Here is a 24405-nt window from a genome sequence, read left to right on the forward strand (position 1 = left end):
CGGCTCCAAGATGGACGGCAGCGGGGACGGGGGAGGCCGCCCTGGGGGAGCACGTGGGGCGCCGCTCCCCTTTCCCGGGGCTGCTGGGACGGTGGAGGAGTCGCGAGGCCTCCCGCCGCCGTCGTGCAGAGAGGCTGGCGGAGGCGGGGCCGCGGCCGCCCCCGAGACGAGCCCTGGCGGCGGCGGCGGCGGCGGCGGCGGCCTAGCCTCTTCTCTCCTCGCACAGCCAGGCGGCCACGCTCGAGGCCCGCGTCGCCATGGCCGCGGTTCCCGAGTTGCTGCAGCAGCAGGAGGAGGACCGCAGCAAGGTGAGGCCCTGGCCGCCCTCGGCCCCCGGGCCCGGAGGCCCCGGCGGTCACCCAGACCCCACGCTCCTTGCCCTGGTTCCCGGGAGGGGCTTGCGGGGCAGGGGCCGGAGACGCGGGAGCGCGCGCTCGGCGTGGAAAGTTGCTAAAACTTCTCGGGGGAGACCGCGCGGTGCACGCGAGATCCGCTTTGCAGCAAACGACAGAGCTCGAAACCGCGCCCCAGCGCCTCCAAAATACTGGGGAAATTCAGTCGAGTCAGGTATCGGGAGTGTGTCTCTTGTAACTTCAAAAGCGCTCAGTGCGCCGCTCCAGGAGGGAGTGCTGTCATTTTTAGCAGGTGCTCAAATAGTTGAACTTAATTTTCGCTCTTAAGATTTGCGTGTTGATGTAAGTTACCCCCATGCCGCTTGGATCTTGAGGTCTAAAAGGTGACTAATGCAGTGAATTTATGTCACCATAGCCAATTGAAGATTGAGGCAAGCCTCGACTTGGGTCCTTTACTCATAAGTTAGTTTGAAATATGCAGGGGTTGGTATGAGCCGCAACGTTTTGTGCAGAATCGTCAACAGAAACGTTTTTCTAACAGAAAATGAAAAAAAACTAATCTAGGAATTCGAGGCGCTCCGACATTCAAGTAACGTGGAAGGCATCTCTTTAGAAATCAAAGGCATCTTTGATCCACAGCTCTTTGGAGAGACCTTTTCATCTAGTGGTGCCAAAGCTCGCACACGGCTGCCGGATTGTTCAGCAAGGGGGTCACTGCTGTATTAGTTACTGAAATGAAGCGTGAGGATAGGGTCTTGGTTGGGGTATTTTTATTTCTTTCTAAGTGGAAAGAAGTAATTTTTTTTCCCCTCCTTAAAGCCGGAAGTGGGAACTTGAGAACCATTCTTTCTAGAACATTCCAAAGGTAGTTTTCTCTTTAGAAGTTTAGATGGCTGAATAGAAATTTGGGTAGATGGATTTCCCCCCCCCCCCCGCATCCCCCACCTTCCATCTTCTTTCTTGGTCCAGAATTTATTTTAGACAGCTCTTTACAACTTCAACCAACCTTCCTATTTGTTAGTATAGTATACCTGTGGTTGGTTTTTAAAATAACTTTCCCACCATTCTGATCCTCGAGCAAAAGAGGATTCTGAAGGCTGTTTCCTGCTTCCTGGTTTTAGTGACTACAGGAAAGGATTATATAGAATTATCTTCCTGCTTTTCTTTTAATTGCAGAAATAAGGAAATAATAAACTTAATAAAATATTACTCTAACACGTGGCTTCATTTTCCTTCCTGATATCCGATACTAGTCCTGGGATGTGGATTAAGTCTAGATGATTTTTACTGTTCACCAAAGGGGAGTTTGGGACAAGAGTGAAATAACAGGAGGGCAAATCTTGGGCAAACTGTTCTCTTGCTGTAATTCAGCTTTGTTAGTTAACTGAAATATTTTACGTTTTTGCTGAAAATGTAAGTTTAAACTTTCTGATTGCTTTGGGGTTTCCATGAGGATAAGGGTTCTTGAGGTTTAGATCCGCTAATAAGGCAGGGAACATAATTAATTCTTGAGGATTTTGAGTGCTGCTGCAGAACTTTTGGCTAGTTCAGCAAAACAGGAGTACTGGCCTATATCCGGTAGCCTGGCACTTGCATTTAGTCGTATCCTTTTGAGCTGAAGGTGTTGATTTGTCTTCTTTCCCAGAAAGCAGTTGTATGATTAATTTGTTGTTTAACTAGTCCTCTACTGATGGGAAAGATGGTGTTCTGGTCTTTAAATTTAGAAAAGTAAGGTTTTGCTAAGTTGAGCCCCTGAGAAATTTAACTGAACCTTTAACACCATTAGGCCGCATCTTCACGATAAAGAAACTGGTGTAGTGCAGCCCCCGCCCCACCTCCCGCACTGGCTGCATCAACATTCTAAGGTGTCTGGAGTTTTTAATGGTTGGGGAGAGAAATGGAGATTATGCAGGACCTTGTTCCCATAAGATATTTACCCAGGCCTCCTGTTTGCCAAAAGGCCCTTTAAACAGCGGGCATCACGTTTAGGCTCCCACTCACGGACCCAGTGTATGTCTATTGTGATGAGTGTTGGTCCCGTTAGTCTTGCCAACCTACGGCAAATGGAGTGCCAGTCCTGATTGTCTCCTGGGATTTTTATTATTCTTAACTTGTTAGTGGACTGAAGCAAATGATCACACTGGAGGGCTTTGTAAGGGCCCTCCCCAGCCTAGCGCTGTTACTTTCACCTTAACTTTCACTAGTTGGTTACATGGGCTTTGGGTGGACAGTGTTTCCTTCCCAGAGCCAGTCATTAACGTTTTACATTTATGCTGCCGCTCTGGTTTGCAGATTGTTAACTGGTGTGGAAGTTGTCTCTAGGTACACCACTCTCCACCAGCTTAGATGAAGAGTGTTAAAATTTATGTTAGTATAGGAACAGTCCCGAATTTTCACCAATACTGCAGCAAGTCCAGAGTAACTGATTCTTGTGGACAGAAGTTTTCTACTATGTTTATGGCTTGACTTCTTAAATTCGGGAAGTGTGGCTTCTCAAAGCTGCCCAAGCCTTAGTTCTGGATCAGTAACTTGCAGACCGTGTCTTAAGATCCCCATTTGTGAATACTACTATAGCAGGTCATGATCTGCCCACTTTTTTTTTTTTTCTGGCTGTAGGAAGGAATGGCTTAGGGTGACTATGAGAGAATTTTCTGGATTCTGAGATCCAAATTCTCATTTGGTATGAGACCTAGTAAGTGACTAACATCTAATGTAGAGCTTCAGTTTAAACCAGGGTTTCTTAACCTGAGCACTACCGATTGACATTTTGGGCTTGATAATTTTTTGTTGTGGGGAATTGCCCTTCCTGCGCATTGTAGCAGTATTCCTGGCCTTTATTGGGTGACCGTAACTCCCTTCCCTTCATCAGTGACAGTCAAAAATAAATGCAGACACTGTCAAATGTCCCTTGGTTGAGAATCACCAATTTGAACTTTCTAAAATGGTGTGATATGGGTGGGTCAGATTGTGTTAGAGGCTAATCTTTAGTGTGCCAGTTTGTTTCAGGTTTTTTTTCAGATGCTTGATAAATTCTAAGGAAATAGCAGGCCGTTTAAAACATCAGCATCGTTGACTATCTTTGGTAGAATTAGCCTTCCCCCCAGTGTTGAGGAGCCTTACCAAAAACTGGTAAAGGGTTCTGGGCAGTTGAGAGTTACAAACTCTGCTCTGTTTACCATGTTGGAGTTCACTGCCCCCTTTGGACAGTGGAAACCTGAGGCTCGGATGCCACAGTACTCACAAAGCATTGTGGGGCAGAATTGAAGTTCACTGAGAAATGTGCTACAGGGTGGAACTTGGTTTAAAAATTCTGTTTTTTTGCTCTGTTGTCCTGATTGCTTGAGGAAATTAGGATGTACTTCTGTAGGTCAGTAGTACCACTGGCCAGTGGTGAAAGGCACATGCAGCGAAGTTAGGTTGTATTTAGGGAAACAACCTTTTAATGAACCCAGTTATTCAGAGAAAAGTATTTTTGAGCTTTATAAGTTCTGCCTTTTATTTTTGAAATAGCTAAGGGATAGTGGGACATCTTGTATGAATAGCAAATTTGTTTTTTTACAGGTTCAAATTGAGAAGTTTCTTTACATCTTTACATGAGAAACTAGTTTCTCCCCCCCCCCCCAAAAAAAGATACTTCACCTCCAACACCTGTATATTTTCTGATTGGCCATTGAGTTACTCTTAAGAAGAGAGATTTCCCCCTAAAAGGGGGATATGGAATTTCTCAACTGTTTCATACCTCAAAGGCAAACCGTAAATACACAGGGAGGAGTGAAGTTGCAGTTTGAGGTTCAGGAGAGACTGAACTTTAGTTTAGAGATTGGGTTCTTGGCTTGACTCCCCCCCCTTCCATTTACAAACTTGGTGTAACTTTTTCAGGCACTGCTATATGGTCTGAAGAGGAAAGTGTAGTTTTCTCAAAATAGTTGCTTATGTTAATCTGTGGTATGCGTTTTCTGCCAGAAGAGTTTATGGTTTACTTGTTTTTGAGGGGCAGATCCCTAAGCCTTTGGGTCTAGTTAGTGTAAATGGTGAGGAGCACAAATGCAAGTGTCGCCAACCTGAAGGCTTTCACCTGATCTTTAATGAAGAGCAGTACAGAGCTTACATGTTGTGCTAGTGGGGACCAGGTATCTGGTGAGTGATGAAGGGCTGAAATGTTTATATCTGAAAGATCTGGGAAATGTGTGGTGCCTCTGACTAGCGTACAAGGAATCCCACCAGGAAGCAGGCAAGCTTTTCTTCTCTCCACGCTGCCATTTGTGTCTTAAACTCATGACACAAGCTCAAGGTCAGCTCCATCCACGTTGCTGAATCATCTTTGTTGGTGAAGGTAAATTTTATTCTCAAATCTTTTTCTGTTTCATCTTGGGTTGATCATAAAGTAAGACTGCTTTGTAGTAAGGAGCTGTGGACTTGATAGACCAGGAACTTTTGGAAGGGAGACTTGATGAAATCTAGTAGTAGGTGAAGGGCTTTAGCTTTGAATGGAGGAAATTAGTTTTTTGTTTGTGGCAGCTGCTTCCTCTGTAGCAGTGGTATGTTGATTCCCAACAGAATTTCTGTGCTAGGAGATCATTACAGATCATATGGTTCAACCTTTCACTTTGTGAACTCCTGAAAATAATCCAGGTATCTTGCAATTAGATGGATTGTAATTAGATGGATTTCACAGTGAATTTTGTTTTAGCCAATAATTCAACTTAATCTCTTTCTGGTTCCATGTTGGGATTCCACTAGCTCTTGGGCTTGCAGCCTTGTGAAATGATGATTCAGTTTATCCATTCGCTGAGTGCGCTGCACTGACCTTCTTCCAAGCCTGGATTTCTGTTCTAGGAACTCTGGGCTGCATAGCCTCCAGATGCCCTGCAGTCTGCAGTGTTCTACTGTGGACAGCTTGTGTGTTGGTGGACTACCGGTAAGAATGGTTGGTGTCAGCAGGGATGGGTCCCTGTGGGTCTCATCTCACCAAGATGAGTGGTGGAAATCTGATCACTTGCTGCAGCTCTTTATCTAGTTGTTAAGCTTGTGGCTAATTTCCATAACTATTATCTATGTTAGTAGACTGAGATCTAGAAGTCTTTGGTTCTGTTGTCCTTGAGGACTATGATATATTGGCAGGCCTGAATTATAGGAAGGGAGGAGCCAGTGGTGGGGGGAAGGAGATGAACACAGATACCTGAAAAAGCAGCTCATGTATTGCACACAGTCAATTCAATTGTTTTTCATGCACCAGTGCCTCAGGGATAAGTGGGATAGAACACAGACAAGTTTTGGTTACCTTCAGGGTGGGAGAAAATATTAAGAAATAATTCAGTACCATTACAGTATTTGAACCATAAAGAGGGGTTCGGAAAAGATACAGTATTAGAGTTTCTTACAGAGCACTTCCTTCCTGTGAGCTGAAACAGTAACAAAGTAATATATGTTTCATAAGTATGTATCACGTGAGTCAGTTTTCAGAAATTACTGCAAATCCACCGTGTCTGCCGCAGAGCATTTTTGGATTTATTTCCTCACTAGTGAGTATTGGACTAGGCAAGGTATCTGTACCTGTCCAGCTGAAATATGGCCTGGTTGTTTCTTGCCTGTTCTGGCTCCATGCTGCTTACAGACCATTCAAAGATGATTTGTCGTATTGGCCCTCTCCCTGGTAGGGGTCTTTAGTACCTTAACCATTGGGTGAAGGGAAAGCAAAGCAGAATCCTTAGGAGAGAAACAGTTTGAAGGAGAGGCACACTGATGTGTAGCATGTGCTGGCTAAGTACATTTCTGCTTCAGGACTGGAGAATGGAAAGTCATTTCAGTGTATACATGCAGGCTTTTCTTCTATCTGCAGTAGTTTCCTTGCAACATTCAAATTAAGATGGAAATATAGGGGCTGGCATATTCAATTTCTTGCATGTATACAAGACTGGTTAGACTTAAGTGGCTATTCAACTAGACCCCATTCTAGCAGATCAGAGTTACTGTGGAGATGATTTCTTCCCATTGTGTTTTGTCATTTGGCTGTATGGCAGTAGTGTAAACTGGAGTCTGCAGCTGCCATAACATTTTTTATACTTTATGTATTTTCTTCTGTGGGTTCTGAATTTCTGAATCTGGCTTTCTGTGTTGTCCAGCCACAGAGGTGCTCTTTGCCATCTCTGTGCCACTTAACCTTTTGAAGAGGAGGCTTTGCAATGGCGTTAAATTAAAGTCGTGTACCAAAGTGAGTCATAAGTGAGATCTGGACCAAAAGTGGTCATTAGCAACTCAGAGCTTTGCAGATCTGTCCTGTGGCCAGTGTCAGGTGCCCCAGCTGGGAGGCTGATGAACAAGTGAGGGAATGCACAGGGATTGATTTAGTTTTTCTCCTTTTCAGCTCTCTTACCAAGCCTTCAGATTTCTTAAAACAGTTAAAATTTTGTTTTCTAAATGAAGCAATGCTTGTTTACCCCCTTTTTTTCTCACAAAGATCACTGTAATCCTTACTGTAAGGATTAGTCTGATAAGGAAGTATATTGGGGACTGAAACTCCATCTAAAACTTGGAGTATGTGATGTAGTGGTTTCTGTGGAAATCTACAAAAGAAAGTCTGTTTTAAAACTTAACATTGCGCATTGGAGAGTAAATGTGTTTTAAATTTGATTCTCACCAGTGACCTAAGGGAATGGGAAAGGGAAAGTTAACGTGCCTAAGGTTAGACTCCTTTCTGAAGCCTGCCTCGCCTGCCTGCCTCTCCCCTGCCTCTCCCCGCTGCTTTAAACAGCTGTCCCAGTCATTTTGACAGCTGTGGCCCAGGTCAGACAGTGTTGGCCAACAGGGCTAAGGCAGCACTCTGGGCACTTACTTAGGCTAGGGGGCAGAGATGGTGAGTGGGCGAAAGTTTATGGAGGCATGTCACCCACTCGCTGTACCCTCCACCCTGTTGATTATTTAGCAAGTACTGTGCCATGGGGCTATGGAGTGTTGGTTCTGTTGACCAAGGAGAAAAAGGAATGCTGAGCTTTTAATCACAGTTGATGCTTCCGGAGTGAGGAGACAGTGCTGACTTAGAAGCTTTAAACATTTCACAACTTTTTACTCCTTGGTGATTTATGGGCTTCATTATCTGGAGGGTTATCTTGCTACAATACAAGAAAGTTCCTTTGACTTGTGAATAGGGATCATTTGAGTTGGTGATGGTCTGCATACTCAGAATTTTGCCACCATCTTTTTTCAGACAATTCTTTAAGGCCCAAATGCAGGCTTTTTTGTGTTATCTGTTGTGGGTTTCTTTTTTTTTTAATTGTTTGTTTTGTTTTTGTGGTGGGGTGGGAGTGTTTATCATGTCAGGTGGTGGGATTGTTGAGTCCCTTCCTAGGGTGGTATATTTAGGCAAAAGTGATTACTGCTGGAGAAGCTGGGTGCTTGGCATCTTGTTACAGTGCACAGTCTTTCCAAACCTCTAGTGGTTTTTGTTATCTTGTGTCCTCATCACACTCTTACACTAAAAAAACAAAATATCTTTGCTGACAAGAAGATAGTAACACAGTGAATAACCTGGGCTGTTACTTCTGTATGGTTGGAGTGTGGGAAAGAGGTGACATCTGATGGTGGCTGTGAAGTCCATCGCCGCTTTGACTGGTGCTTCAATGAGCCCCGTTTACTAGATTACATTCCCCTTGGGTCTTCCAACCCTAATTCCCAAGGCAGTCCTTGTGGTGCTCGCGGGCTCACTGGGCTTGGAGTGAGCTAAAATGGAATTGACAGTATGTTCAGAAATTGAGAGACTGCCGGAAACCAGGATTTGTGACCTCGTTAGGAAATGGAATCTCAGGAAACATGGCTGTTGTTGCTGAACTCAGGGAAATGCACCTTAGACACGGTCCCTGGGCGGCCCCATCTTTCCACCAGTAACCTGACCCACTTTATTCGTGTACTGACTCTTGACTCGTACAAACATGAGATCAGTGGGGTGGCCAGTATTCTCTGCAGTCAAATTTAGTGTATATTTTGAGGTCTTTTTGAATGCTGCATTTGCCCAGTGGTAAATTATCAGAAGGAAGGAAGCTTTTATCAGAAATGTGTCAGAGCTAGAGTCACAGCTGTGATAAAATGAAGTATCCCTGACCTTGAAGCTTTATCTTTGTTTGCAGAGATTTCATAAATGGACATGTGAAAATTAAGCTAAACAAGCAAATATTTCATAGGAGTCATCAAGAATTCACTTGGAAGATGTATTTAGGTTGACATGCCAGGAACTGTTAAGTATATTGTGATCTTAAAATACTTGATGTTAAAAATCAAGTTCTGGTGGCAAGAATGTGAGCCTTAGTTCTTAGAGGAAAGCCATTGTTCTAGGGCTCACTCTGGTTTTTGCAATTAAAATTTAAAAAATTTTTTTCTTGGTCACAGTGCTGAAGGAAAAAGGGAAGTACTGACAGTTTCTGAGATACTACAAAGGAGAGAGAAGTAATCCATGTGTTCTTAGAGAATATGTTTCATCTTTTTATACCTAATAGAACCAGTTTTTCTATTTTCAGAAGTTCATCAGTCTTTGGTCTTTTTATTTTGAAGAAAGGAATTCAAAGGGAAATTTAGAGGGAAAAACTCAGGATTCCCTGTTCTCTCATCCTCTTAATTCCAGTCTTCACTTGACATTTTCCTTGTGTTAATAGTCTAGAGGGTTCTGGCAACTTTAGCACTAGCTTACAACTGGGGGCTGGGGGAAGGATGGGATGTTTAATCCCTGCAACCTCTTATTTGTGTCAGGCCTTCAGATCCACTGTCAGCTTGTCTGTCTTAAGAATGAAAGAATTTATCATATTTTAGATTCAGTAAGAAAGCATTTTTTTAAGGAAGACCATTTTAACGACTTTTTCCTAACAGTCCACTTCTTCCAAGAATTCTTTTTAAACAGGCAAAACTGAAGTTGGATATTATTTTCCTCTGAGTTTCCAACTCACAAAAATCATTTACTTTTGTTTCCAGGGCAGTGCTCACACTTCTCCCTTATATGTAATCGCAGTGGAATTCTGATAATTAAGGCCTTTGTTGGTTTTTACAATTCACTTCTTGTGTCTAGATGTCTCATCTCCTTGACAGTCCCTGAATATAAATTGGTCCACTCTTGAGTGGATTTTTATCTCTCCACCCAAGATCCCATACCACCTGACTGTTCTCTGTACTTCCAAGTTTTCCCAGCCTCTAACTTTCAGATATACGTACAGTCTGTTAATGCCTCTTGAATGTTGTTGTAATTTGGCCATTTATGTAAGAAGTTCAAGATTTCATTCTATCCAGTTGAAGCCTTCTTATTCTTAGTACAGTTCTTCAAGTATTTGGTTAAATGTATTTTTCATGTACACATAAAGTATGTAATGTACATGATATTAGAATCATATAGTTGCTTTGTTTAGATTACAGGAATTCACTGGACCCACCCATGCATTTAAGAGCAGGTTTCCCCACAGTTTCAAATACTATCTCAACTGACTTCGTTCTACATAGAACAATAGAAGTCTTGTATAGACTGCTTTTTAATTACTAGCTCCCCATTTTTGGAAGGATACTTTTTAGGACTAAAATGAACTTGAGACTAATAGCCAAAAAATGTATTTCAGCTGAGATCTGTATCAGTGGACCTGAATGTTGACCCCTCGCTTCAGATTGACATACCTGATGCACTCAGTGAGAGGGATAAAGTCAAATTTACAGTGCACACCAAGGTAAGTGACAGAATGACTTCAGTAATAAAAACAGTGCCAGGTTGCAGCCTTGTTATTCACAGTGGGTGTGAGAAGAGACCTAGTGACCTGAGTGCAGTGTGGTACTCCTGCTAAGTGAGGCCCCTCCCTCCGCTTGCTCCTAGTAAGCATCAGATGAGTGCTCTTCTTACAGCATTTTCTACTGTGGTGGAGCCCTGGGGCTGTGGGCTTTGCTGGTGTTTAGTGTGGCTTGTGCTCTGCACTGTGGGGAAGCAAACCAGGCAGAGCGACAGAGCTGGAGCCACCTGCCACAGAACTCCACCTTTGTTTTTAATTTGCATGCGTGGGAAGTGCTTGCTTTGCCCATATTTACTAAGTTCTTGGCCGTCGCCCCACCTATTACGATTCAGAAGAGGTTTTTTTCTTCCAGATTTTTTAAAAATTTTACTTTGAAGTATAACCGATTTATAATGTGTTAATTTTTCTCCAGATTTTTAATTTGACAAAAGCAATATGCCAATCTGTGAAAAATATAGAAAGTTTAGTTTCTTGGGATCTTTTCAAGAACATTTTTAGTCTCCTTTCTTCTTCCATACTAGTTAAAATGTATTGAGTGCTTGTCTTATGCCAGGCACTTTTGTAAAGGGTTTACATGGGCTTAATTTTCTCTTTCTAACAATCTTATGGTATTCTGTTATCCCCATCTTACAGGTGAGGAACTGAGGTACAGGTTTAAATGAAGTAAATGGCTGAGGCACAATTTGAGTCAGGAAGTTTGAAGCTAGAGCTCTTGGTTTATGCCATCTCCAGCATAATATTGGTAATATGTTGTCTATGAGGTCCCCTCCCACGAGGTTTTCTCTGCGTACCTTGGTGGCTTGATTAACATACCTGTCACTCAGGCAGCGTGAGGCCTACGTGATTATATCTGTCTGAGTTGACCTGAAAGGTGGAGTTGTGTGACTAGAATTTCGTAAAGAATGTGTTGAATCTTAGCTTTGTTCTTTATTGGATCTCATTAAAAAACTGGATATTCTATTATGCAGAATTTTCCCATAGTGCACTGCATGAAACCCAAGCCACTTTATCTGAAAATAGTAGTTAACAGTTACTTCTTTTTTCTTTACAGACCATGCTGCCCACATTTCAGAGCCCAGAGTTTTCTGTTACAAGGCAACATGAAGACTTTGTGTGGCTACATGACACTCTTATTGAAACTACAGACTATGCTGGGCTTATTGTAAGTACATTTTGGGTAATCAAATAATTACTGAAGCCAATTTCTTCTACCTTGCTGTTCATTTTGTTTTGAGAGACTTTTACCCACTTTTTTTTATAATAGATTGTGAAAATAGTCTGATTTCATTTGTCAACTAGAGTATGTGTTCACTATTACTGGTAAAATCTAAAGTATGTGAAAATAGCGTTTTAGCTGTAAGATGAAGCATAGTCTTATATTCTGTACAGTAAAAGAGAGTAAGCAGTTTCATGGTGTAAAGTCTTGTCTACCTTTGCGTTTGGCATTTCTCTGGCATTTCCTTTCAGCCATCAAGTGGATTGACCTCTGCTGGTGGTAGTGTGTGCTGGGTTTCTCAGGTGTGTTCTGCTGAAGGCATAAAGGGGGCAGTTGTCTTTGTGCTCAGCCCTTGAGAGTTAACGCGTGGCTCTGGGAAGAGACTTAGCTGATTTTATTTATTTTTATTTTTTGGCTGCACTGTGCAGCTCGCAGGATCTTAGTTCCCCAACCAGGGATTGAACCCGCGCCCTCGGCAGTGAAAGCACAGAGTCCTAACCGCTGGACTGCCAGGGAAGTCCCTTAGCCGATTTTAAAGGAGAGAGAAACATGGCTTTTCCTGCCAGGCCAGCTGAAGAATCTGGCCAAATAGTTAAACAAAATCAGTACTGAAGCTTATGTTTAAGAATGTCCACGCAAAATTAGAATCTTTTATCCTCTGGAATAAATTCCTTTATAAATCCAGAGATTATTATCTTCATCGTACTTCATTGGCTTCATTTTAACATTGATTGTAATATATAAATTAAACTGACAATTGAAGCAGGATAAACTGTCATACCTACCAACTGTCCAGTGATTAACCGAACAAATGATTGCAGTCAAAGTGAGTGCCCGTTGTAGGGGACACTTCTTTTAAATGGCCGAAAGGAATAAGGTTAAGAGAAAAGTGCAAGTTGATTTTCAGGCAGCCCCACTGGGCTCCCTGCCTCCTGTGCACAGGTACTGAGTTGCACGTCTCTGGGGGCGAGAACCCTCACGAGTTACTGCCTTGACTGCAGATTCCGCCCGCGCCTGCAAAACCTGACTTCGACGGCCCTCGAGAGAAGATGCAGAAACTGGGAGAGGGTGAAGGGTCTATGACCAAAGAAGAATTTGCCAAGATGAAGCAAGAGCTGGAAGCGTAAGTGCATTTTCTTGATGGGGGCTCTACCCTTTGAGACTAAAAGTGGTGTGTGCAGAAACGAGAATCTGACAGCTAATTTCAGTTAATTAGTTACCTGGCTATTGTCTTCTCAAACCACATTCTGCAGAGTGTGGGTGAAGGGGCCTGGTCTTTGTACTTTAGACATTGATTCCCTGGGGACTGCTGACGCTGAGTAGATGGTGGTTCTATCTGTAGACCATGCTTGTCATGGAGTGTTGGTCTGGCATAAAGTGAAGAACTAAATGTTTGTCTTTATATATAAACAAGTCTTCGGGCTGTGATAATGTACAAAACTTTCTTCCCTGAAGCTTGTTTACTGGAAGTATAGTTGAAACTAGATGGCAGTGAGTGCTGCTACAAAGAAGCATTCAAAGAATAGCCACAGCTATGGCTCTTTTAATCTGGTTGTAATTCTTTCAAAGAAAAATAGATTCTTTATTCTGTATCATAGTTGGAGGTCTGCATACAGTTTCTTATGACGCCATCCTTGCACTTCTTTCCCTTGGCTCCCTCCCTTCTAAGGCGTCCATCTCAGCGAGTCTCTTCAGCACGCTGCCACAGGCCCATTAGCCTGGTACCCCGTGGACAGCTCTGAGGATAGAGCTCTGAACACAACAGACTCAAGTTCCTACTATTGGGAAGTTCAGAGTCATCTCTAGTGTGTAGATTGAGATGAAGCCACTTTGTAGTTTCTGATGGTTCCAGGCTTTGTTAGACTCACTGCTGTGTACATGGCTGCAAAATTAAAGGGTTTTCATGGTTTTAAAGAAGCCAGTGTTTTGTGCTTAAGTACATGTGGGTTTGGGCTTCACAGACGTACCCTATCAACTCTGGTTATATCGCTTCCCCTTTCGGTGGCTGTTCCACAGATTCCAAAACGAGAACTGCCTTATTACCTAGTTGGATGCTACATTATACCAAGCTGCTTTGGGTCCAGTTGAGGTGTTCTGCATGGCTGGAGGAGCAGCGCAGTGGGGTCCCAGGGGGAGCAGTGTTGGGTGGTCAGCTGAGCTGAGGCCTTGTGCGCTTCTCTTCCAGTGAGTATCTCGCGGTCTTCAAGAAGACTGTGTCTTCCCATGAAGTCTTTCTTCAGCGGCTCTCCTCTCACCCTGTTCTCAGTAAAGATCGCAACTTTCACATTTTCCTGGAATATGATCAAGATGTAAGGCATTTTTATTCCATTTCCATGATCCAGTTAAAATGTACAAAGAATATACTTGATATATTTTCTGAAAAATTGACTTTCAAGGTTGAGTTTCTTACCAACACAACAGAAACCTTTCTTAGATGCTCCTCCCCTTGCCCACCTCCCCGAGGGCAATACATCCAATGTGTAAGGCATTTTTATAAGATGTTGCATGTAAATATTTTGACCTTTTTCCCCTCAGTTAAGCTTGGGATTATTCGAAAGAATTTAAGTTGATCCACATTTGTTTTTTTCATTGAAAGGGAGACATATGCTTGCTTTTTTACAAAAATACGTTACATTTCTTGCTGTTTAATATGTATGAGGCAAACCCTAACCTACACATTTCCTCACAAGTCTTCTAACCAGTGAATAATCAGCATAACAGAACAGTAATTCTACCAAGAATTTAAAGGCACTAAGACTTGATATTGATACCTAGATAGTTTTTCAAAATATCTCCTAAGTCACACTTTTAGAATTACAACCTGTGCTTAGATTTAGCTGTTTATTTGATATTTAGATCTGTTGTTAACGATGGAATTAGAGGTATCATAAGTGTATGCTTGTACTAGTAAACAGTTACTTGGAATGTGTTCAGGACTTGATGGGAAATATATGTACCGTTAACTGTTTTGGATTTCTCCTTAGCTAAGTGTTAGGCGGAAAAATACCAAAGAGATGTTCGGTGGCTTTTTCAAAAGTGTGGTGAAAAGTGCTGATGAAGTCCTTTTTTCAGGAGTTAAGGTAAGTGGCCTTTAGCTGTTTGAGAAAATTCTTCTCTTTGTGTGAATAGGTGACCTTTTGTTTCTTCAGAATAGGTATTTGTGAAACAAATGGTATTAGCTTCTCAAAAATGTAAATAATTTTTTTCAAGTTTGGTTATTTTTATCTACTCATTGAATTTTCACTTATTTTCCGAAAATACTCCGTTCTTTCCCGGGAGAAGGGATAAGAACCTTTCCACACTTAAGTCTTCATTTTCTCCTTTTCTGTAAGGAGAAGTTACTCAGTTATTTCTTTTAAAAATAAGCTACAAGACCAGTATTTCATGCTATTCTCCAGAATTGCACTGTCCCCTGGTAGCCCCGGCCTCAGGTGGCAGTTGAGCACTTGACAGATGCAGTTGGCTGGTGTAATAAAGGAACTGAATTTTATGTTTTGTTTACATGCTGGATTTCAAGGACTTGATAGGAAGAAAGAACCATAAAATATGGGTTTTACCTATTTCTTTTTATAATGTGGTTACTACAAAAGTTTTAAGCGGCACGTGTAGTTCACATGTTTCTATTGGACAGTGCTGTTCTAGAACATCAAATAAATGTACAAGTTTCTCACTAGCCTTGTAGGTGTGGTTTATTTCTTCACTCCTCAGCCCCCCTCCCTGCTACCATAACAGTTACTGTCTGGTGTCTGACTTTGCCACTTGAGGGCTTGAGTAAGGAGCCCAGGGTGTAGGTGCTGAGAAAGACAGGGCGTTGTCAGAAATGTGGAAGCTCTGGAGCTGTCTCTGGCACAGCTGAAGGTGTGCTGTCCCCACGCATTGTGGGGGCGTTTGGCATCCCTGGTCAGTGCCTGCCAGATGCCAGCGTTTCCTCCCAGTCTGGAACCGAACACATTTGGCAGGTGCAGGTATCCGAGGCGAGGGAGCCACCCACCGGGCGGAACCACCGCTCTAGCGGAATTGCTGGAGGTTAGAGAGGATGCTTAGTTTTACTGGGCTGTGCTAAATGGCTCTTCAAAATGGTTCTCTCTGTTGACATTTCCTGCCAGCATTTCACTTTTCCTAATCCCAAGTATGAAAAGTCCATTTCAAAAAAAAAATATTTTTATTTCCCTAGTCTGTAGAGGTTAAACTTCTTATGCATAAGCTTATTTTTTTAGTGTTTTTTTATAATATAAAATACATATTTGTATTGTTAGAAGTTTTGCTTCTTAAACCTCTTTTTTCCTTCCCTTTAGGAGGTAGATGACTTCTTTGAGCAAGAGAAGCATTTCCTCAGTAACTATTACGATAGGATCAAGGGTTCCTGTGCAAAGGCTGACAGAATGACCAGCGCTCATAAAAGTAAATATGTTCGCCCATTAGCCCCTTAGTCTGCTAATGTGCCAGCTCTGCTCACATAAAAGGTCTGTCCTTGTTCCTGCAGGTGTAGCGGACGATTACATCCACACCGCAGCCTGCTTGCATAGCCTGGCTTTAGAAGAGCCCACAGTCATCAAAAAGTAAGTTTTTGTTGGAAGACATTTTCTCTAATCCCCTAATTGAAAACTGTTGGGTGGTAAAATGGGTAATGACTACACAGGTTCAGTTCCGCTCTTGAGCCAAGCCCATCTCCGGTCGACCATAGTCTCCAGCGCTCACTTTATGCTATACACCCTCTGAACATAAATACTTGTAAGACGTTTGTAGGGGACTCAGGGCACTTCTGTGCCAAATGTGGTAGCTGTTGTCAAAGCCTTTATTTCTGTCAAACTTACATGTGTCTGTTGTTGATTATTTTGATTTTGGAATTGTCTTTGAGAGAAGTTTGCTTTGTGTTGTCTGGCAAGCGGTGCTTGTGCTTTACTCGGTAATGCCCTGGGCTGACTTGAAGAGATTTGGTTAAGGTGGCCATAAGGGTAAAGTAATGACCCCAGTCTGATTTTGAGCATTTTTTTATATTAATTTTTCACAGTTTCTTCATTCTAGTTATTTCTGGTGTGAGATGGAATAGTTGGCCCCTTCCATATCTGTGGGTTCTGCATCTACAGCTTCAAACAATTGCAGATAGAAAATACTTGTTTTTAAATTCCAGAAAGTTCCAAAAAGCAAAACTTGAATTTGCTGTGCATCAGCAACTATTTGTATAGCATTTACGTTGTACTTACAACTGTTTACATAGCATTTACATTTTAGGCGTGATAAGTAATCTAGAGATGATTTAACGTATACGGGAGGGTGTACGTGTGATATACCATATAGATAAGGGACTTGATCAACTGGATTTTAGTCTCTGTGCAGGGTGGGCACTGTATCCTGGAACCACCCCTCGCTGTTACTGTCAAATGACTGTTCTACTTACACCTAGGCTTGGTCTAGGGGGCGTTAGTATTTCAGACTTGAAAATGGGAGTCAGGCTGATGGCAGAACCAAGACAAACTAGTAACGTATTTATGGCTTAGAACCTGACCTTGGCTAACACAAGTTTAACAGCAGATAAGAACTTGGGGACACAGGTTCTGCACAGCAAGGTGGCTGAGGGGCAGCAAGAGAGGCCAATGCCAGTGAGTGCGGCACTGGAAATGTGTTCGATTTCGTAACCGTCTTCTCTGCTAGATTGGGCCACTTGTGATGAAAGCATTGCTTTGATAACTTAATTCTAAAGCGCCACAGACTAGGACTCCTGAATTTACCCATTCATGTCTTAGAGCATTGATAAGATCATATTTCATACATGATTTAAGACCGTAAGCCAAAATCGTGTATATTTGCAGGTACCTGTTGAAGGTGGCTGAGCTATTTGAAAAACTTAGGGTAAGGATTTTTATGTTGGTCTTCAAGGTATGTATTTTATAATCTGTAGATTTCTGCTTAGATGATGGTGGCCTTTGGTTTTTTGACAGAAAGTAGAGAGTCGAGTCTCCTCAGATGAAGACTTAAAGCTGACAGAGCTCCTCCGATACTACATGCTCAACATAGAGGCTGCTAAGGTGAGGGAGTTCTCCCAGAAGAGGTCTGATGATACAGATGTATTCTCTTTGTTAAAAATGAAAGAAGATGGGAATTTGTCAGGATTGCTCATGTAAGTGATGTCAGCCTAAATAAAGCAGTAAACTGAGGCAAGCTCGAGTTTCTTCAGGAATAACAGAGGAGTTGCATGCAGTGTGGGAAACACTGTAGCAAGCCACAGGAGAGTCCATTGAGGGTGTGGGGTGGGATGTATTTTGGGGCAAGGAGTGCAAAGAGGAAGAGCCTTTGGCAGTAAGATGGTTGGCGTGAGGGAGCTGGTCCCCAGCAGTCAGCTCATTGGCCGGTGTTCACTGGTCGGGAGGTAAGTCTGGGTCTCCTGTGTATCAGGTGTTTGTGGGAAATCAGTCTCTCAGTTCTTAAGTTGTATAGTTATATTCTGAGGGTGCGGGTGTGTATCCTCCGGTTCCGTTTTAGATTGAAATCATCTCACAGTGACGTTCCTTTTTGTGACATTGTGTCCTTAGTTTGCATTGCTTAGGAACTTAGGGGCAGTAGGGCTGCTGCTGAGTAGACAGATAATGGTTTGGGAGATTATATGCTGTTGGATGCAGAGATAACCGGACACATGCCAAAGGGGCTATTTCTGAGGCAGAAAAGGCTTTGGGGTTGTGATCTTTTATTGAATTGCAGTTGTCACTGCATCCTTTGAGTCATAAAGCATTACTTAACCAAAAGCAAGGGGAAGTGGTCAGCAGAATGACCTTTGGGAATGGAATGTGCATTCTTCACTGTCTACACTGTCCTGAAGAAAAATGTTTAAATTATTTTTATATGAAATATACTAAACCTGGCAGCATAACATTTAGGTAGGGAAAATACCTAATGGGAAAATGTCATCAGGAAGTAGAAATTCATTCTTTCCCCCATAGTTTAGTTTTATTTTAGGTGACTTGTCTTGTGGCATGTTTTCTTAGAGAAAAAAATCCTGTAGTCGTCACTGTTTGGTTCCTTTTCTTGATCCATATAAAGAATTCTGGAAAGGCTGTCAACAATGCATTAAGCATTGCTATTACCAGCCTAATGTTGAGATTTAAAGGGGGGGGGGGTTGGTGCAGGAGATGGTTGATGTCTGACATTTTAGGCAGTGCCCCAAGGTACTTGTCTGTTTTTTACAGTACTTCAGATAGTCTTCCTGTTCTGTTCTAGAGATTTTTCGGTATAGGTTTAACTACCATGTATCATATCTGTTAATTTTCTTCTCAGGATCTCTTATACAGACGCACTAAAGCCCTCATTGACTATGAGAATTCAAACAAGGCATTGGATAAGGCCCGGTTAAAAAGCAAAGATGTCAAGCTGGCTGAGGCACATCAGCAGGAATGCTGCCAGAAATTTGAACAGCTTTCTGAATCTGCAAAAGAAGGTTGAGTGGGGCCACTCTTTATTTACTTTTTGCTTTTTATTTGGAAGTAATTTCAAGCTTACAGAGAGAAGTTGCACAAATGGTACAGAGAACACCCATACATCCTCTGCTTTGTCACTTGCACACGTACATGTGCTCCTACTTGTGTGATTTTATGAACATATCTGGGTTGGTTTTTTTTTAACCTTTTGAGATTAAGTTGTATCTTTCTTAGTTGTTTTATCCCTGAAAACTTCGCTGTGTTTCTCTTACATCCCTACAGTACAGTTACCAACTTTGGTAACCTTTGATACAAGACAGAGTTGTCCCCTCCCCGACTCCTCCAGGTCAGCACTTGGTGCTGTCTATCCTTTATTAACACAAGCCTTCCCTTCTCTCCCATATTTTTTTTTTATCATCTTCATTAGACTCATGGATTCCTGTTTTCAAAAAGTTTTAAAATTCATGACTGTACAAAGCTATTTTGGTGTTCATACTGTCCAGACTGAGCCAGTGAGAGTGCCTTTAAAGCTGGCGTGTCCTTATGACACCCCCATATTTTTGAGGATTAGATGTTTCGTGCTAATCTTAGACCTTTTCTACTCCAGCCATGAAAATCGCCATTTCTTCCAGGAGCCCAGATTGAGTGCTACGTGTGCTCATTTCTTCTGGGGTGCCTCTGCTTCTAGACCTTTCAGCCAACAGTGGGGAAATGTCAGGATGTGTGCACACACGTATATACTCTTCAGGGATCATGAGTCTGTGATAATGACTCAGTTGTATTCCATTTCCACAGGGTTGGTTCTTGCCTTCTACCATTCCAGAGTAAAGGGCTTTTAAAATATAATTTAGGACTTCCCTGGTGGTCCAGTGATTAAGACCCTCTGCTTCCAATGCAGGGGGCACAGGTTCAATCCCTGGTCAGGGAACTAAGATCCCGCATGCCACGCAGCATGGCCAAAAAAATAAAACAAAATAAAACTGGGAGATGGTGTACCATGTCCATTGAACCATGAGTGTAATAGGTAGTCTTTTCCTTAGCGGGGATCTCACTGCCCTGAAGTTCTTAGGGGCCATGGAACATGCCAGAGCAAAAAGTAAAGACTGTGTCTTCCAGAATGTGAATGTAAATTAGAGTGGACACTTGATTCACCCTCAGAACACCCTCCCCCTTCACAACTCAGGTTTCCATGTGGAATCCGTATCTCATTATAAGACTGTTTCCTCAGAACTTCCCCCTCCTCTGTGGCGCTGCAGTCCCGGTGTATCTGGAAGAGCTCTGCTCCTTTGTCTTGGCTCCTCTCTGTTCAGGACTCCGGTGCCCTCACTGAGGGACAGGGCTTCTCTGTACAGTCTTTGCAAATGGCCTGCAGACACGCTCCCATGGCTGCCCTTTGGATTCTTTCAGAGGAACCTCCTTCTCGCTGCACTGTAGTTTAAATAAAAATTCTAGCTTTTTGAAAAAAACAGCTAATTTAAATTTATAAGGAAAAAGAACACTTCAAAACTACTGAGTTGAAATCTTAGGTTATTATATAGGCCAGAGTTTAGTGGCTTTGAGAATTTTTTTAAAGAGAAGCCACGAAGCTTTACAATGTGCCAGATTAGGCCTGTCTCTATTGCCTACGGTTCGTCCCTTTGTTGTTTGATCGTATCCTCCTTATTCAAAATGTAAGCCTGGGTGTACACTATTTTAAAGTGCAGTACTCTGTAGAATAATGAGATAAATGGCTCCTAGGCTGTTTGTCTTACGTTGAGGTTCTAAGGTTGTGGCTGAATTGATGGGAGCTCTTGCAGAAGCACAGGGCAGTGGGCAGGTGTCCTGGGAGACAGATGGGTCAGTCTGGAGTTCTGGTCCTGGAGGGAAGAAGAGCTTATTTTGACATCTGACAAGACCAGCCTGATATATCCAAGTTACTGTTGTTAACATCACTATACATTTTTTGAGTTTTTATTTTTTAATGTGGCTGCTTGTATTACATTTCTGTTGGACGGTGCTGTGTAGACAAAATACAGGACTCTGAGCACCAGCTTAAGCTAAGGGAGGATTTTGAGCACAGGAGTGATGGTAAGAGCTGCAGGGTAGAGCCTGAGTTCACAAGTGTGTGGAAGGAATCAGAGGGAGTCTGATAGGACAGTGATCCTGAATTTTCATGATGGATAAACACAAAGGTGGCATGTTCTGTAGCAATAGCCACAAAAAAGCAGTTTTCAAAGTCTAAAAATGATCCATAAAAAAGGTCATTGGTGCAAGTATGTGTGGCCCACTACCTCCCTGGCCCACCCTCCACAAGCACTGGTTCCTAGAGGGAAAGGGCAAGGCAGCTCAACTCAGAAACCTCCAGGTGTTCAGGGGCCATTCTTGGTGACTGGGGGTGTGTTCCAATGGCAGAGGTAACAAAAATGTGAGAAAATGTGGTGTAGGGTACCAAAGCTTTGGAGATCATTTTATTTGTAAGAATGGTATTTGGAAGTTAAAGATGAAGATTGTTCTGTTTTTCTTGGTAAACTTTGCTTTGTAGAGCTAATCAATTTCAAACGAAAGAGAGTGGCAGCATTTAGGAAGAATCTGATTGAAATGTCTGAACTGGAAATAAAGCATGCCAGGGTAAGTGTTATCTTCAAACTAAGTCAACTTTGGGGGGTCTTTTTCAAGTTATTTACCAATTCACTCTTCCAGTCTCATCAAGCAGATGGCATTTGCTTTGTGGTTTAATCCCCTGAGGTGTGGCTGGGAGCCACTTGTCAGAGTATTTTTTCCACTGCAAACCAAAACTCCGTATGTCTTGATGAAATACTGCTTTTTGAGAAGAGCATTCTTGGTGGCGGTTACCCAGCTTCTCTCTTGATGTCCTTGCGGGCCACACCCTGAAGGAGTTTTTCCAGTAATTTGTGAGCATCCATCATGGCATTTATAAGCTCTTCGTTATCTAGAGTTTTCATGGAAGATTTTTTTTTAAATAGTTTTCGAATTTGCTAAGTGTCTTCTGATATTAATTCCCTTTTGGTTTAAAAAGGAGGAAAACTTCCTCATAATGTTTGTAGCATAATTTAGCCTAGAAAAGATGGAGAACAGTGGTTCTCAGTGCTAGAGCATATTGGAATCCTGCTGGGGAGCTCTTAGGGGTTTTTTGTTTTTGTTTTTTTTGTGCCCAGGCTCATTCACTCAGGGTTTCTGGGCTCTTTGGGTGGTTCCTGGGTGCAGCAGATACTGAGCCTCAGGGTGCTGTCTGAGCCAGGGCAGTCAGGTCACTGTCACTGGCCATCTGCGCTGGTTAAAGCGGGAAGACTGAACATTTATGTATTTTGAATTCCTTTATTTTGACCACAAGAGAGATGCTTACTCACTTGCCTCTTTAAGTCCTGCTGTATATGACCTTTTAAATTGGAGTTTTAAAGTATCATTTATGGGTCATTTATGCATAGTGTTCTGAGTATTCTAGGTTTTTTGAATTCCTTTAAAGTGAGAACTTTGTACAGTATTTCCTGCCAAGTCCTATGTGAATATTTATCATTTGTAATCTCATTTATAATCTCACCCATAACTACTTTTTAGCAACTTTTTATCCAGTCTTTCCAAGGCTTTCAAATACCACATTTAGGTTAAGTCACATGAGTGGGATTGGCATGATGGCAGTGGGAGCAAACCTGCGGTGTGGGGTGGAGGTGCTGAAGTGCTGACCAGCCCTTCTGAGGGTGAGGAACTCCCCAACGTGAAATTGGGGTGAGGGGAATTGTGGTTCAGGGGTCATTTAATGAAAAACAAGCATCCGGCCAGATGTCTTGTGACAAGCGAAGTCGGTGGGCCTGAGGTCCATGCCTCACCAGTGCCCCGACGTCTGTCTTCTAGAACAACGTCTCCCTCCTGCAGAGCTGCATCGACTTGTTCAAGAACAACTGAACGAAGGACGTGAATGTGAAGAAAGCCCGCATCACTTGCACTCAGATCATTACCACGGAAGATTTATTACCTTTGGCTTTAGTTTAAAATTATGTGAATAAATATTTTGATTTCTAAAGATCTTAACACTTAACCATGTTGGTTTAAAGATATTTCTATTGCATGCTACTTGGACATAACTAATCTTTATGCATTTAATACCTCAGAGTGGGTAGAATCTAAGTACTGGGTTCTCCTCTAATTTGTCTTTCGTAATTAAGAAAGGGTGCGGGGAATCTTGCGCCTTCTGGAGTCTGTGTAAGCAGTGGCCTGGCACACACTGCCTCACTGTTCCCTGTGCCCATGCCCCTACAAACCGGTTACTTTAGGGTAGGTGCCGATTATAACAGATGAGTCAGCCGCTTGCTACAGGTAAGAGACATTCCATCTCTTCATTAGGTAATTTCCCCCTTTCTTACTCTCCTGGTTCTTTAATCACCTTGAGTTGTTTGTACTATAACAAGAGCAAGAAAAATCTCATCTTTATATACACCCTTTGCAACTCCATTTTTGTAGTTGGGAGATAAATATTTGAGGGGAGAGAAGCATCTTAAGGGTATAAGAACAAGTAATAAGGCCTAATTTAGAAGGTGGCCAGATCTACATTAAGAAAGATGTGAACCCCCTCCCTAATGGGGGGGGTGGTATGTGTGTGTTTGGACTTTTTATAAAGTGTACAATAAAATAATCCATGCTCTACTATGGACTGTTTTTGTGGGAAACAAGGCCAGGTGCGCCCTGAGAGTGCAGTCGCAGCTAAGCCTTGGGGGTGGTGAGGGCTTTGGTATCTGCCAAGCGTTGTCCCAGCCTCTGTTCTAATCTTAACAGTTTAGAAGACTGCAGACCTGTTTTTAAGGGTATATTTGTCCCATCATCGGTGTGACTGAGCCTTAAGGTGGTGCCTGCCAGGTTTATGTCTATCTTTTGTACTTACTTGAAAGATACTTTGAGACTATGTAAAAAGTTTACCCACTGCTTTTAGCCTGTGTTTTAATAAGCTGTAACTGGTGTGAGGGTTGTAAAACTCGGGTTTTGGACACCATAGGTGACTTTTTCTGATGTTAAACTGATGCCGAAGTCTTGCCCTCCCAGCCAGTTACAGTGACTACAATTTACTAAACAAGCACAGACACAGTAATTCCTGCCCCCTTCACCTGAAGCGTTTGGGAGGCGTGGTGCAGGAAGCAAGTGCATTTAAACAAGCTCTGCTCCAGTCTGGGTTCCTAACCACGTCTCGGTTCCCGCACACCTGTCACCCCCAGATCCCCCACAGTAACACAGGCGTCATGTGGCGTTGGGGTGTGCGACTCTGCCTAGTGTGCCTGGGTCACAGCTGGTCCCAGGAGTTCTGGCTGTGGCTCGCCTTGCCTCAGCCCGTGACTGGGGGCCACTTTGGACTAGGTCTGTTGCTGGATGTGGAATAGGTGGTTGGGGCGCTGGGGTCCAAGTCCCGGCCCTGCTTGGTGGCTAAGGGGGCTCCCTTCTGAACCAGACAGATCTGTAAGGTGCAGCAATGCTTTAAACTAGGTGCCCCTCAAGTTAATTTTATACGAGTGATCTCGGAGTGTTTGTGTTTACCTTCTGCACTAAAGTCATGGGCCTGCTGGTCATTCATGGAACTGCACGGGGTTCTGGGCGGGTGAGGGTGTTTCTAGTCCTCCCCTTCCCTGCCCACATCGGCCAGTGGAGCCATTGCTGCCTCTGCAAACCTGGGCTCTTCCTGAGGAGCCAGGCGACCT

The 24405-nt window shown here is 42.9% G+C and overlaps 1 protein-coding gene and 1 non-coding gene across 3 annotated transcripts; both read left to right on the plus strand.

Annotated features, from left to right (window-relative positions):
• Positions 1 to 32: 32 nt before the first annotated feature.
• SNX5 (sorting nexin 5) lies at positions 33 to 22747 on the plus strand. Of its 2 annotated transcripts, none has more exons than XM_061210101.1 (13): positions 33 to 308; positions 9941 to 10045; positions 11154 to 11264; positions 12320 to 12441; positions 13504 to 13627; positions 14303 to 14398; positions 15614 to 15719; positions 15802 to 15877; positions 17129 to 17168; positions 17258 to 17344; positions 18588 to 18747; positions 21249 to 21334; positions 22598 to 22747. In XM_061210101.1, exons 1-13 carry the CDS (start codon positions 258 to 260, stop codon positions 22625 to 22627), a joined length of 1194 nt encoding a protein of 397 aa, XP_061066084.1. In that variant the 5' UTR covers positions 33 to 257; the 3' UTR covers positions 22628 to 22747. The 2 variants fall into 2 exon arrangements, with proteins under 2 accessions (XP_061066084.1, XP_061066083.1); XM_061210100.1 differs by having other exon boundaries at positions 34 to 308; positions 22577 to 22747.
• LOC133104558 (small nucleolar RNA SNORD17) lies at positions 5113 to 5349 on the plus strand. The gene has a single exon (XR_009703622.1). It is a non-coding gene; the product is annotated as a small nucleolar RNA SNORD17 (small nucleolar RNA).
• Positions 22748 to 24405: the final 1658 nt, after the last annotated feature.

This window comes from Eubalaena glacialis, chromosome 13, assembly GCF_028564815.1.
Source record: "Eubalaena glacialis isolate mEubGla1 chromosome 13, mEubGla1.1.hap2.+ XY, whole genome shotgun sequence".
Taxonomy (NCBI): Eukaryota; Metazoa; Chordata; class Mammalia; order Artiodactyla; family Balaenidae; genus Eubalaena; species Eubalaena glacialis.

Coding starts and splice junctions, on each gene's coding strand:
- SNX5 (XM_061210100.1), top strand. CDS start 258: ATGGCCGCGGTTCCCGAGTTGCTGCAGCAGCAGGAGGAGGACCGCAGC. Junction 12,442..13,503: donor ATGAAGCAAGAGCTGGAAGC/GTAAGTGCATTT, acceptor CTTCTCTTCCAG/TGAGTATCTCGCGGTCTTCA. Junction 21,335..22,576: donor TGGAAATAAAGCATGCCAGG/GTAAGTGTTATC, acceptor TCTGTCTTCTAG/AACAACGTCTCCCTCCTGCA.